The 13,434-nt window shown below is 49.7% G+C and overlaps 3 protein-coding genes across 3 annotated transcripts; 2 read left to right on the forward strand and 1 right to left on the reverse strand.

The window, feature by feature from the left end:
- Positions 1-740: 740 nt before the first annotated feature.
- B0J16DRAFT_91055 (uncharacterized protein) lies at positions 741-2,099 on the reverse strand. The gene is made up of 2 exons (XM_046134674.1): positions 1,407-2,099; positions 741-1,296 (listed from the first exon to the last, which is right to left on the reverse strand). The coding sequence occupies exons 1-2, from the start codon at positions 1,828-1,830 to the stop codon at positions 815-817; spliced, it is 906 nt and encodes a 301-aa protein (XP_045984230.1). The 5' UTR covers positions 1,831-2,099; the 3' UTR covers positions 741-814.
- A 6,802-nt stretch (positions 2,100-8,901) lies between these two features.
- B0J16DRAFT_91140 (uncharacterized protein) lies at positions 8,902-11,159 on the forward strand. The gene has a single exon (XM_046134675.1). The coding sequence runs from the start codon at positions 9,402-9,404 to the stop codon at positions 11,067-11,069; it is 1,668 nt and encodes a 555-aa protein (XP_045984231.1). The 5' UTR covers positions 8,902-9,401; the 3' UTR covers positions 11,070-11,159.
- Positions 11,160-12,168, forward strand: B0J16DRAFT_90938 (uncharacterized protein). Its single transcript, XM_046134673.1, has one exon. It carries the CDS (start codon positions 11,250-11,252, stop codon positions 11,940-11,942), a length of 693 nt encoding a protein of 230 aa, XP_045984232.1. The 5' UTR covers positions 11,160-11,249; the 3' UTR covers positions 11,943-12,168.
- Positions 12,169-13,434: the final 1,266 nt, after the last annotated feature.

Here is a 13,434-nt window from a genome sequence, read left to right on the forward strand (position 1 = left end):
GCATCCCGTCAAAGGCACAGACGTAGAATTAGCATCGAATTCCAAACTGCATCTATACCGGTCACCAGGGGGGGTCCCTTGCTTGTTATAATCCCTCCCAAGCTATCACATATGTAAAGCGCTCTAATGCACGTAACAGCAGGCGAGTCTGAGAAAAGTTCCGATCACGAAAAGCGCTAGATTGTGAGAGCGGTCAAGGCTTTTTTGACAGCGGTGTAAGGGCCAACCCAAGCCAACCTTTGTAGTTTGACTTGGGAATATGAGCACGAGTCATGTGTTTGAATAAGCGCTTCGGTAAAGAACACGCTTGTGGATCTTTGGTCGGCAGTTGAGAGAACTAAGTAGCTGGGTCTTTGAGGTGTCATGAGTTTGAAGGCCACGATGTCTCAGGCAAGCCGTAGCCAAGAAACGTCAAAGATACTAGCTAGATGCGATTCGCTCCATGGATTGTGGACAAACAATGAGTAGGCAACTAGTCAGACAAGCACTGTGTAGCATTCGTGCCAGCGAGAGCGAGCGAGCGAACAAACATACAAGGTATAGAGAGGTAGGTATCATGGAACGACCCAGCCGACGGGGCCGAGGTCCGCTCCAGGGTTTCGGGTTTAGATCCATTCAAAGACAAAGAATGAAAAAAGAGAACAAGAGCAAGAGCAAGAGAAATTGACAACAAGAATAATCAACTTGATTGGGTAAATGTTGTCCAGGACTCAATGACAATGACAAACACAAACTTCAACTCTGCCAAGGTCTGTGCTCAGCGCGCATAGTCGAGTCTGACTAAATGAGTCGAGGTCCGTTCTACAGCCACCATCTATAGCTTGAATTCGTAAAGGTCCAGGCCTCGGATACCAACATCCACCTTGAACACATGCCCACCATACTCACGGCTCGTTCCCTCGCCCTCGTCGTCCTCAGCCGTCGTGATGACGAGCTCAGTGCCGACGAACTGTACACATGTCGTGTTCTTGGTCGGTACTTTGACCTCGCCTACAATTTCAGCCGTCTTCGGGTCGATCCGAATTACGCGTCCTTCTCCGTATACAGCATGCCAAATGAAGCCGTCCACATCTACACGGAAACCGTCTGGCTCACCTGAGCCATTATGGGTATAGAAGACGCGCTTGTTGGAAATCTCTCCCGACTTAGTATCGAAGTCGAAAGCAAAGACTTCCCTGGCGTTCGAGTGGGTGACGTATAGAGTTTTTCCATCAGGAGACCAACCTGGCGTGTTGGGGATCGTCATGTTTGGTAGCTTGACCTCTCGCGAGTTGGCATCCATGAGATAGACCGCTCCTAAATTATCCATGTCAGAAAATGTAGATACGTATGTATTTTGTATAAGTGAGTTAGAAGATCATGCCGAAATGGCTTCTCGACAAGGGCAGCTGTGTAGCGAAGCATACCTTCAGGCTTAAAGGGTCCAAGACCAAAGTCTGTCATGGTTCCAATCCAGAATCGGCCGAGAGGGTCCACGCCGCCATCATTGCTGCGCATGCGCTCATTTGCCGGCTCCTCAAATGGTTGAATGAGCTCATATGTCTCCTTCTTGACATCGAAGATCGCCAGTCCGTACTTGATGCCAAGAGCAATTCGCTCCTGTGGATCGACACCAGCAATATTGGCCGTAACAGTCGGGCATACATCCAACTGGGTAGTCTTGAGAGACGATGGGCCTTCAGCGACCTTCACATAATGCAATCGCTTGTTTCGGATATCCACAAACCGCAAAGTGCCAGTAGACTTCTCATAGAAAGGTCCCTCGCCCAATAGGCAGTGCGTCTCAAGCCAAGGCTTCTCTATCGTCCATTGCTGAATATCGGCGCCCATTGTGGAAGTATTCGGTATGATACTGGCGTTATATGGTGATACAAGATATGCTGGATCTAGAAGAGCAGATATAGCTATGGCGCAACACCTTTTGGATAGCGGGGTCGAGGTTAATATGTATGATACTCTATGATGTATGAGGGGAAATAGGCGGGTCAAGACGAATGAGGTTGAGAGTGGGGAGCTTAAAACGAGTGGCCAGGGCAGCTCTCAGCTGTATTTGGATAAGGTAGGAAGAATATGAATACTTCTGGATTAGGGAAAGTAAACAAAGCTTGCGATAAATAACAGCAGTATCACTGTTGGCTAAATTGACTGGAAGCCAGCCTGGCCGGTTCGGCCCGGAGGTGTTCATAGATACGCTCCGACCCGACCCCGGGACCGCCGGCCCTATATGCCGGATATTTCATACAGCAATATAGGCTGATCTAGGCGGCACGGAATAGCTTGATATCTTCTGTTCTTGTATGTTGCATGGTCTTTCGTAGTACAGCAATGCAGATGAACGTCCTTTAGATGAATAACGTTGGGCTAGACAATATCGTCTCAGCCTTTCAGGTGGTAAGTGGTCCGACCATCAAGTTGGCTTGCTGTGGCGCTCTCTAACCAACACGCACGCTGTAACAGTCGATCTTGCCTTGTGAAGCCGCGACCCGAACTGTCGGGTCCTACTAAGTTGGTAGCGCAGCAGACGTAATTGGATGGACAGGACTCGGATGTCTTGTGCGCAATCTCTTTGCGCGCTTGCGGCAGTGTACGTTGGGGCTAGGTCTAAATGACGGGCTGCAGTACGCATGGTTTGTGCATTTAGACGCCAGTTTGTGTCTAGCATCTGACACGGGTGACACTGCCGCGCTCAGAGATCAACAAAGACCTTTGGAGTAGGGATCTTGTATAATGAGTTACCGCACGCAAGGCGTATGAACCATCGCTCATAAGTGGCGCTGTAACCTCACTGCGTGGGGCAATATCTTTCTGGCCAGCCCCCACGTTTTTTTCTTCTTGGGGTTGCTCAATCTCGAACCTTACTCAGGACGAATACCGAGACTCATCCACATATCACATCAAGTGCTTCCCAGCTTTATCAGATCCTCAAGTGGACCGCGATTTGAAAAGACGAATGCTGTCTTCCAACGAGCTTATTGTCAGTCCTGCATCTGTGCCTTCGACCCTCTATACGTCGTCTAGCGGGAGGGACATGCCAACAGAATAATCCTTCATGGAATTATTGTGCTTAGAGAACGACTGCAAAAATCTCTCGACTCAACAGCATCAGGTCCGGTGTTGAGTGCTCGAATTGTTCCTTAGCCACAGAGTGTTAGGTTGTCATTGGGCAGCAACACCACCTCTATGGTGGTGAACTGGAGCGTCGGAGGACAACGCATCAAGACAGCTCAACCCGCAGTTCCCACACGTCTCTTGACCGGTAAAAATGTATGCAAAGACACACACTCATACTCACACCGCCCTACCTTGTGGCAGCAACGACGCTGCGCTATCTGAAAAGGGCGAAGCGGAGGCGGTACCGTTGGGTGACAGATGCCTACCAACGCCGTTGCTGCATCCACTAGTTCCGAGGCGCCCATGCCAGCCGTTGGTGGGTGGTTGCATCGATGCATCAGTGCTGTGCTGCTGCATGCTGTATGTACGTGTACTGTAGATGCAGAAATGGGCTCCTGCATGAACCAGGCCCAAGCTGCACTTTCTCCGTGAAGGGTCTAGAGTGACCAGGCTTCGGCTCCGTGACTGACTAATTGAAACCGTGGGCTAAACGCTCCAAGAAATACCACGCTGCCAGCACATCCCGGGCCACTACACAGAGGAAACATGGCAGGGTAAATTAGTTGCAGGACGCAATGCATGCCATAGTTACAGATGCCCGCTGATTAGCTGGTCGTCTTTTATCTGGCTTAAACCCTTGGCCGCTTTCCCTGACCGCTCATGGTCACGGGAGTCTTCAAGACCCATGATCGCCACTACTAGACCGGGGCCAACTGTCGAAGCTGAACCGAACTTCGAAAGACAGCACTTTGATGCTCCCTACTATGAACCCTTGTCCATACAAGTGACAAAGTCTCGATAGATATGCAAGGCCACGTTTGCACTGGGGTTGCAGTATCGTTAATTGTGGTTGCGCGATAACATGGTGAAAATGAAATCAAAACCATGGGGCTTCTTCCACAGCGATATATCCGTCAACGGCGGCTAACATATAATATGGACCTTGTCAAACCCGCGACATTAGCTTTCGAAGAGGAGCGGAGGTCAAGGCAAATGGCGCAGGCCTCATAGCGAAAACCAATAAGGGTTCACCACTAGGGCCGGGCCGGACAAAGGATGTGGATGGATACAATAAGATATTTCGACTTACACGGTACTGGGAGATGAGAAGGTCTTTCCAGTTGAGGGAGAAGTAAAAAAGAAAAAGAAAAGAGTCAACCATGGGACGAGACCCTAGTAACATCGAGTCAGCTTGTTTTAGCCTTACGGCTCGAACTTTCCCTCTAAATTCCGTAGGGTAGCCTGCAGGCAAATGATGATCCTCTCGTTGACAGCACAAACGACAGGGATGCCAACTTTATGACTGCTGCGCTCTCTTTCCAACATCGGTATCGATTATTCAACCCTCCGACGACATGGAAGGAGTTCGTCGACTATCACGACCCCCGCACTGCCGAGGCCGCCACTTCATAGATTCATTTCTTATGCTCTCCATGTTTGATTATCTGTGCCGGTTTTTAAGATTAAGAAGATCTCGGATGAGACATGGCAAAATTCCAATTCCCTGCCGTCATCGGTATCATGGTTGCATTAGGAATTGCGTGCCTGAGCATGTGGTCCTGGGGCCAATAATAGAGGTCGGGCGACGAGATGGTTCCGATAGAAGACCAATATTGGCTTGCTTGGAAGAAGTCAACTGAAACCTCCATTCCATGGGAAGTTCTGGCGTCTATCGAAATTATCGAATGCTAAAAACGCCCCGACCCGTGGAGCTCGGCGTCGTTATGGGCGGATAGGCAAGACAATTGCGGCACGGCGTGATGTGATAACGGTTCAAGCCACCCGCCGTTGAAGATATTGGCGGCTTTGGTCCACCTCATTTCGCTTTTATCGTGGGTTCATTTCCTGTGAAACCTGTGAGTGATGAACTGTCCATTGACAGTCACAGCAGTGTCACATCACCCCTGTACTCTCAGATAGACGCCGCCACACATTGCCAATCTAAGATTAGAAACAGATATGTCGATGTTTTGATTGTTTGCTTATAGCCTTTTGTTCTGTCATATCAGCATGTCGGAGAGCAGTCAACGAGGTTCGTCTTTGGGCATCTGTGGCCATTAGGCAAGCTGGCAAGGTAGCAGTCCGTTTAGAATTTGTGCGATCCACAAGTTTGTTTGCCGCGGCAGTGCTGGTATAGAGCAAGCTATGAATGACGGGTAGCAATAGCTTGCGTTTACCAACCAGATACATAGTAGTGCGACAGGACAGCATCTGGTCCGTATGTCTTGCGCGTGACATTATCGACAGGTACGTAATGTTGCGTTTGATCGTGTGAAAGCTTGCTAGCTTCCAACCACTGCCCCGGTACAGACGCTTTTGCCGGTAAGAGTTCTAGCATCGACGCAATGCAGATTGGTCTCCACAGTAGAGACAACTGTCATGGATGGCTGCATCTGCCCGTGAGTGGGCCTTGCAGCTCTTTACCAGGTAACCAGGGTCCCTTCCCCGGTAGAGGACCCTGGTCATGCAATTCACCGTGACCCGTAAGACTGCTGTCGTTCTATGCAGCCACGCCCCTCGGTCAAGGTACCGTATATCGCCGCTCCAGGGGTTTCGCGCGAAAAGTGAGATCGAGAAGCAGAAGCAGAGAATAGCAAACAGCCATGCATCAATATCTGCACACGTGCTTTCCCATCGACTGCTGCAGAGAATTGTTTCGGATTGCCCAGACGGATCGACTGTTAGGTTTTATGAGCAATATTGCAAAGTAAAGCTATGGAAATAGTTCTTGACGAAGAGCGGAACTCATATGTACAGTACGTGTAATGGTAACCGGTCTTGGCGATGCCAACAATTGAGAGCTAGCAGTATTCATCGTTAGAATGGGCAGTAACGGGTAAGCCAGGGGCCTTCCGCCCTTCCGCATGGCGTGTCGTGGCGCGTATTGTGTGGAAGTTTGAATGAGAAAAGTCAAAGAAGGTTAACTGGGGTGTCAAAGGATTAGTTGATTATTTAATTCTGGAGTGTAGGTAGGTCACGATAACCAGAAAAATGTATTGGACATGGATGAGTTGATGATGTTGGAATTCGAAATGCGGCACTTTTAGGTGTCACCTGCCTGTTGATTCCAATTCTGTTCCTTCCGTTTGATTGACTGACTGCGACCTGAGCCCCGATTGCTCTTGCCTGGGCTGTTACCTGCCTGAAGGTCGGCAGGCAGAATACCTCATGGATGGCACCTACCCTTTCTTACCTTACAGGATCTGCCTTAGGTTGATCCAACGGTTGCTTCTCTCCATGTCTTGTAGCCTCGCTGTTTTCTCTTCTCGTATGGACTAAACACCAACATGGTCCGTTCTCCTTGCTTTGATCCTTCAGAATGTCAATCCTAAATATGACCACCACGATCAACATGGGATGGAGCTCAAATCGCTCAAGTGATAGATGCCGCATCGACACCTCTAGGGGTGTGAGTTTAGACAAACTCTGTTATTCCCATTCTGCAGCCCTGCCCTACCTACCTTGGCTTCCAACGTCTCTTTTTGGGTCTCACTCACCCACCACCGGGCGAGACAATGCAAGTGAGTGCTGTCTTGTCTTATGCGGATTCATGGCCCTGGTTTATTCCGCTTTTGGTGGACTGGTCAAATGCAATGCCATGTCATCATGAACGACACAGCATGGCATAACCAGAACTGCTTGTAAGTCAGACCCGAGTTGGTGTATGGGATCGAGGCCTGCAAACCTTTCCCACATCAGCGTGAACCATCTGTTCGCGTTACAGTCCATACTTCGCCCATTAAAGAGACATCATGAAAAAAGAAAAAAATAAAAAGGAAATATATCGACTAATGTTGCGCGAGGTAATTAGTACAGTACGCAATCAACCGCTCAAGGAACCAAGCAACACCTTGCAAAGGCTAGCCAGGATCAGCTAGCGTAAGGTCCGCACCACCCAAAACCACGGACACGGGGCACTACGACGATCTTTTGTTTCTTTGTCCCATCTCAGCTCCCTCCCACGTTGCTCCAGCGCATTACCTCGAGGTACGTACAGGTACAATACTGCATGTGTGTACCTAGTTAGCATGGCGGTATGGGCAGGTTCCTTGTCGTCTCTTTTCTCTTCTCCAATCCGTCTTGTTGCTTTTTTGAATTTGCATTGGACGCGTTACCGCGTTTGCCCTTGGTTTGCTAACACTTCTTTGCTTCCACTGATCACCTGGATGAGGTTCAGTAGCCCACCTCGCGCCTACAGCGACAATCCTTGCGCTCCCGTCGTTCGTTGGAAGGCCGGTGCGTTTGTTGGCATTTGCATCCGCATGCAACTCGATCGATAACAGAGTGAGCAGGATACGTACAGAACGTACTGAGTGACGCTTGGGCTTGGGCGAGACGGGCCGCGCTTGATCTTGTGCGGGAGTGATGCATTGATATGATCGCAGTACAACCGTGCCCACGGCTGCCGTACATGATACTGCGGATACGTACACATGGCATTCCCGTTGACCGCTTTAGCTTCCCTTAGGCTCCGGATGCCTGGATACTAGCCCGCCAGCCCGCCAGCTTCTAAGCTAGTCAAATGATGGGCGGTGTCGAGCTCAGTTTAGCTTTAGGATGAGCTGCACGGCATCCCACAACTTTGTTGACTGAGGCCTGCTTTCTTGCGGACCTGCTGGCCTCGCATGCTTCTTCTGTCGCGTCTAGTGGACTCTACAATCAGTCCAGGCATGTTGCGTTCTTGCTATCTGCTCGAACGGTGGTGGCAATGGCCATGAAGCCCTCGACATTTGTATGTGAAGCACACCGACTACGTAAAGCAAAGACAAACGAAGGAAAAAATTGACATGAACGGCAAAGCTAACGGCAGCTCCCCGACCCTTAGCACCCCCGGTCTTCTTAAGCCTTGCTGTGGACTTGGCACCGCGAGGTTTACAGAACAAGGGTACCTTAGTGACCTGGTATGTATCCGTACATGCGTCTGCATCTCAAGTCTTCACAGCCCCTGGTCAAAACGCTCCCCGGCACTAACACCCATTCATCTCATCACCTCGACGAAGAGCTTGTTCACTGTTGGGCCCTAGCTCTCAACCCCAGCTTAGTCTGAGAACTAACCACGGCTTCTTTCGCTAAAGGTCAATGTGGGACGTCGATTTTAGATGACCAGGCCAGCTCTGGGGCTTGATAAGGGCAGGTCGCCGTACGTACCAGGGCCAGTTCAAGGCTCGCATGTTCGTACCAGAGCAAATAAAGAATACCACACAGTGTGGCTCTGAATTGCAGTAGCCCCATCCTTGAACAGACTCGCTTCTCATACCTAGATATTTTCTCTCGTTGGTGTTGCGAACCATACATCTTACATCACCAGCCAGTTCCTGTGCCTGGCACTTCTTTGCTTCTCTCCCACCTCTGTCATCTTTCTCCCTCTTCGCCCTGCCGCCGCCTTACGGTACTAGGCTATACAACTTCCCATCAGCCTTCCCTCTCAGCGACAAGGCGCCATCAAAGCCAAAGCCACCAATTACCGTTTATACCTTGCAGCTCTGTGCTACATCTCAACCAACTGCAAGATCTCTCTTTAACGGAGGTGACGTGGGATACCAAGTACAGCAGAGCCAATAATTGAGTTACAAGGCGAGACGCTTGCTTGAGAACTTGGCTTCATCATAGCCACGCATCGTCAGCCATACAGAGTGGTAGCTTGCCTCTCAAGTCTATGATTTGCTGGCTAGCCTGCACATTCTTTCATATATCCCTGCCCCGATTCCCGGCTTCTTTCGACCACACTTGCGTGGTTCAGCTTCATCAATAATCTGCCTTGGTTCGCTTGAGCTTCAAAATCAATAGTTGCTCTGAAGTTCATACTCAGACACTCTGATTTGTGTGCTCACAACGAGTCGGTGCACTAATTTCTGTTCTTTCAATCGTTAATACAGTAACGGTTCTCGAGTTACTCAGGGTTTGGGTTTTAAAGGACAAGACCGCTACTCCAGCCGCAGTCATCACGACTTACTTGGTCTTCTTCAAACCCTTCACTTCAAGTCAGGACTGTTTGGGTTATCTTCCCATCTAGTCCGCAGTACCATATAATCAATCTGGCTATTCCGTCGACAAGCCTGTGGTCGCAGGCCCCAGTCCCTCAAAGCAGACCTGGTTCTGCCGCAACAGATTCGACAGGTGCATCTCCCAACTCGCCACGGACACCATCGACACCAACTTGGCCCACTCGAGACTTCCCCTCAGCGAAAGCGACTGCTAGCCAGGACAATAAATTACCATCCATAGCTAAGTTCGGGGAAGATCCATGCACTGGCCCTCGTGGCCAGGTGTGCACAAGCGGTCTGGTCTCAATGTCGCATACTGGACCTGCATCTCAACATGTCCCAGGCCGCTCTTCGAGGTCCCCCTTGGGAGATGATTTAACTTCACCAACCTCGACTCGGCACGGACAGCTTGGTGATTTACGCCACGATGGAAGCAATGTCCCGTACAGCAATGGCGACGAACGAATGCAGCAGGTCCCTCCAAAGACTTTGGGTGTCCATAACATCCTCAACCCTTTGGAACCTCGCCTATTGGCTTCGGGAGGCAACGGACCTCTTCAACCAGCAGCCCGTCCTTCTGACCCTACAATGTATGCTCCAACACCCGGCTCGACGCCCGGGCCTTACCATGGGACACGATCATTCCCTCCTGGTCAGACTGCATCGATTTCTCTTCCAGGTACACCTATAGGGTCGTTGACGCCTCTTGGTGGCCCTGCCTCGGGACGCAACTCACCCGTAGCAGGTTATCCTTTTCCCACAATGAGCAACCCAAGACATAAAGCCAGCCCGACACAACATCCTCGAGCTATAAGTGTCAGCCACGTCCCATCTCGCGACTTTGATGGCCGTCAACCTTCGTCGTTGCATGGAAAACGACCATTCGAAGAGATTACACCCGAAGATGCCAGGTCTCAATACCCCAATCTCCATCATCCATCCGGGATGCCAACTGGCCCTCCCTCGACACTTTCAGAACCCGGTAGGTTGCATTCCCAGGGAATGATTGCTTCACCTGGCACCCAAGCTCCCCACTCCACTTTGCCGCCCAACCATGCGACAGTTCGCCAGCAGCCACCTTCAGTCCACCCCCAGACTTCGTACTCTCCTAATATGCAGGCTGGCCGACCGTTCCCCAGTCCCGGACCTCCAAATGACACTGCTTCGTTATGGTCAGAAACACTACGAAGACAAGGCACAGGGGGATCCCTCTTCGGCGTCGAGGGACAGCATGCTTTCATGACACTTCCTGGAAGCGAGACACCTATACCAGTTCACATGGACTTTTCCCATGCGTCCAAGAAAGCAGATGAGAAGAGACAACGGAATGCTGTGGCTTCGACGAGGCACCGAAGGAAGAAGAAGATTATGCAGGAAGAGAACTCGAAACAATTGCAAGAGCTTCGGGATGAAAGACGAATGATGGAAATCAGGATTGAGGAATTGACGCAACAACGGGACTTTTACCGCGACGACCGCAATCGCTTACGGGATATCGTCGCGCAAACACCATCAATAAGTGGCCTTGCCGTAGGCCCCCCGAGTCCGACTTTTTCAACGAGCAACTCCTATGCAGATAATGGATCCTTGGCATCGGGGCCCATGGGTTATGGCGGTGAAGGAATGTCAAGCGAAAGACCAAGCCAGCGACGTCGAACCGATGACCACCCCGAATACTCGTTGCCACCATACTCCCCTGCGAGTGTCACGAGCGGGCATCCAAGCGCATCTCCCAGTGGGCTGCCGCCAATGCCGATGTCAGGCTACGGTGCACCATCTCGACCATCATCAGCTGCATCCTCGGCCAACAGCGAAAGGTTGCCGCCATTGAGGGCGATGGAAGGTCGACCTCCTGGCCCAGCCCCTGGCCCAGGTCCGCACGAACAGGATCCCCGAACAGGACAGTGGGTTCCTGTTCAGCCTCGAGCACAGGAAACTGGTTGGGCAACAAGAGATACGCATCGCAGGGCGTAATGCGACAATATTCGAGATGGAAACTTACGGACCTGTTTTTGCGCTTTGCAACCAATGGAGACCAGTGTTCTCTACTATATAATACCACAGCGGTTTAGGTGTTCTGTTTGGGTTTGGAAACTAGCGGAGGACGTTTAAGACGCATCTGTTGGGCAACCGACGAATTTATTGCAACTTGTAATGCTGTCTTGCTTTGTTTCACTTTTCTCATTCGCTACGTCTTTTGTTGCTTGCGTTGAAATCTTTTGCGTGCATGGTGCTCCTTGTTATACCAGCAAGTGGTCAAGACTTGTATCCTCATGTTGCAGACATGCTATCTCGTTCTCGTTTGGAGGTTTTAGAAGGGAACATGGAGCCAGCCCAGACCCTCACTGCTTGCACTCGACTTCAGGGTCGTTGTCTTTTTATTCCTTTCTTTGTTGGACAGATTCATCGAATTTCCTGTTGCTTGCTTTGACCATCCGAGGCTGGATCCTTCTGCTACCAGATACCCCTGGATCCCTTTGCTCTTATGTACAGCCCACAGCATATTGTCACGGAGACGATGGTACAGTCAATGTACACCAACATGCAGCATTTCTCGCACAGCAGAGATACCTCCAACCCGATTTTAATCATTACCGATGGTGCTGGCTTCCCAAAACCTCGCTTATGTTATGTTTACCACTCTCCCCGTTTGTATTTTATGATTGGCTAGCTACTGTTGTTTTTATCGTTGGCAACCCGTTGATACCAAATTGGAATTGTGAATCAGCTATACCTCTATGTATTTGTTATATGAAAAAAAAGTGGTTTGGGTCAAAACCGGAGTTCTCTCGGCCATTGGGCTTTCCTTCAGTTGCATGGGAGTGTTTTTTCGCTTGTACTACCTGATACCCTGGTTTCTGCGGCGGATTGAAGAACTCGTTATATCATATTGCAGCATAGAGTGAACATCACTCGAAGACAATAGTGCATACAAGAAATATTTCTTTCTAATTTCCTCTGAACCTTGTCCCCTGGCAAGGAAAGCATACTGGTGATACAAGGCGCGGTTTCAAGCAGGAATATGCCTCAGTAAGTGATGAGTCGTGTGAGGAGAGAAAACTACCTAACCTTGGCCACCTACCTGACCTACCTAGGCTTACCAAAGATGAGGTATGAACTGAAGTGACGTGTCCGAAACACCTGGTGTTCGCATCTTGTTGTCTCTGCTTCTCGGAGTTTCTCTCTCGACTCGCCTCGCTCAAGGCTGTGGCTGTGAGCAAAATCACCTCATGCAGACGTATGGCGTTGCGTTGGTGCTGTTAATGTCTATGTCTGTGACGATTGCTGCATGCACCGACTTTAGCGGCAGTTGAACCAACGGGAACAAGCCCAGGAACAGGGGTGTTGCTGTTGTGTAGTGTACAGCAGAGTATGCACTCGCATATAACATACATATGCATGTGCTTTGATGCACTCGTCGTGTTACAGCGTGGTTTGTCGCTCAAGCTGTCACATCCTCCAATCTCGGCCGTAAGGGGTGGCACGAGTAAGTAACAGTACAAGAGAAAGAGATGGGATGGGCGGCTAGCGGCTAGGGTACATTAGTTTCCCAATCTGTCATATTGTGTGCATGTCCGGAGATGGACATGGAGATGGAGATGATGGATGGTGGCGATTCACATTAAATCACACACTTCTTCAAGCAGGGGGTTGTAATTAGTAGAGTCTTGTTAATTTTCTAGAAAGTACGTACCGTATTTTAGAATTGGGCAGCTATAGATGGATCGAGGTTGAATATCACTTTATGCCCAATCCAAATCCTGAATAATCTCGATCCACTTGATGATACCATATATGATTACGATGATCAGCCAAGTGAAGATTTTGTCGTACCAAGAAGTGATATTGGTTCCTTAAGTTCCTCCATTACAGAATCCTATTCATCCCATGGCAATGTTGTATCTTTACTATGAACGATACCCGCATTAGTTCCCCCACACTATGATCGCGCTATCCCGCTTGTCGGATCATCCAATGCAATCTACTTTAGATGGCTCGTCCTGGCAATATCCTGGTAATTGTTAGAAACCCTGCTGCAAGAAACACAAGCACTGTACAGTATTGCCCAGGTACCCGTGCGACATACCTGAACTATAGACAGGTTTTTATTCTATAATTAATTAACCAACTACAGTACAAGAGGGAGGCCTCGTTATGCAAATGCTCAGCTCACCTACATAATATATGATATTTCTTTTTGTTCATCGTTTCTTCTTTGCTTCATCATCTGCAGCTCGGCTTTGACATGTCACTTTGCACTTATGCACGGAACTCAACGCAAAAAAGGCTTGCAGGAATTGGGTAGCCTCAGTTGAGTATGCGATGCGATGCGATGCGG

The sequence above is a fragment of the Fusarium flagelliforme genome (genome assembly GCF_020744385.1).
Source record: "Fusarium flagelliforme strain FIESC 12 MPI-CAGE-AA-0113 chromosome Unknown B0J16scaffold_3, whole genome shotgun sequence".
Taxonomy (NCBI): Eukaryota; Fungi; Ascomycota; class Sordariomycetes; order Hypocreales; family Nectriaceae; genus Fusarium; species Fusarium flagelliforme.

Coding starts and splice junctions, on each gene's coding strand:
- B0J16DRAFT_91055 (XM_046134674.1), bottom strand. CDS start 1,830: ATGGGCGCCGATATTCAGCAATGGACGATAGAGAAGCCTTGGCTTGAG. Junction 1,297..1,406: donor TGGACCCTTTAAGCCTGAAG/GTATGCTTCGCT, acceptor TGGATAATTTAG/GAGCGGTCTATCTCATGGAT.
- B0J16DRAFT_91140 (XM_046134675.1), top strand. CDS start 9,402: ATGTCGCATACTGGACCTGCATCTCAACATGTCCCAGGCCGCTCTTCG.
- B0J16DRAFT_90938 (XM_046134673.1), top strand. CDS start 11,250: ATGCTGTCTTGCTTTGTTTCACTTTTCTCATTCGCTACGTCTTTTGTT.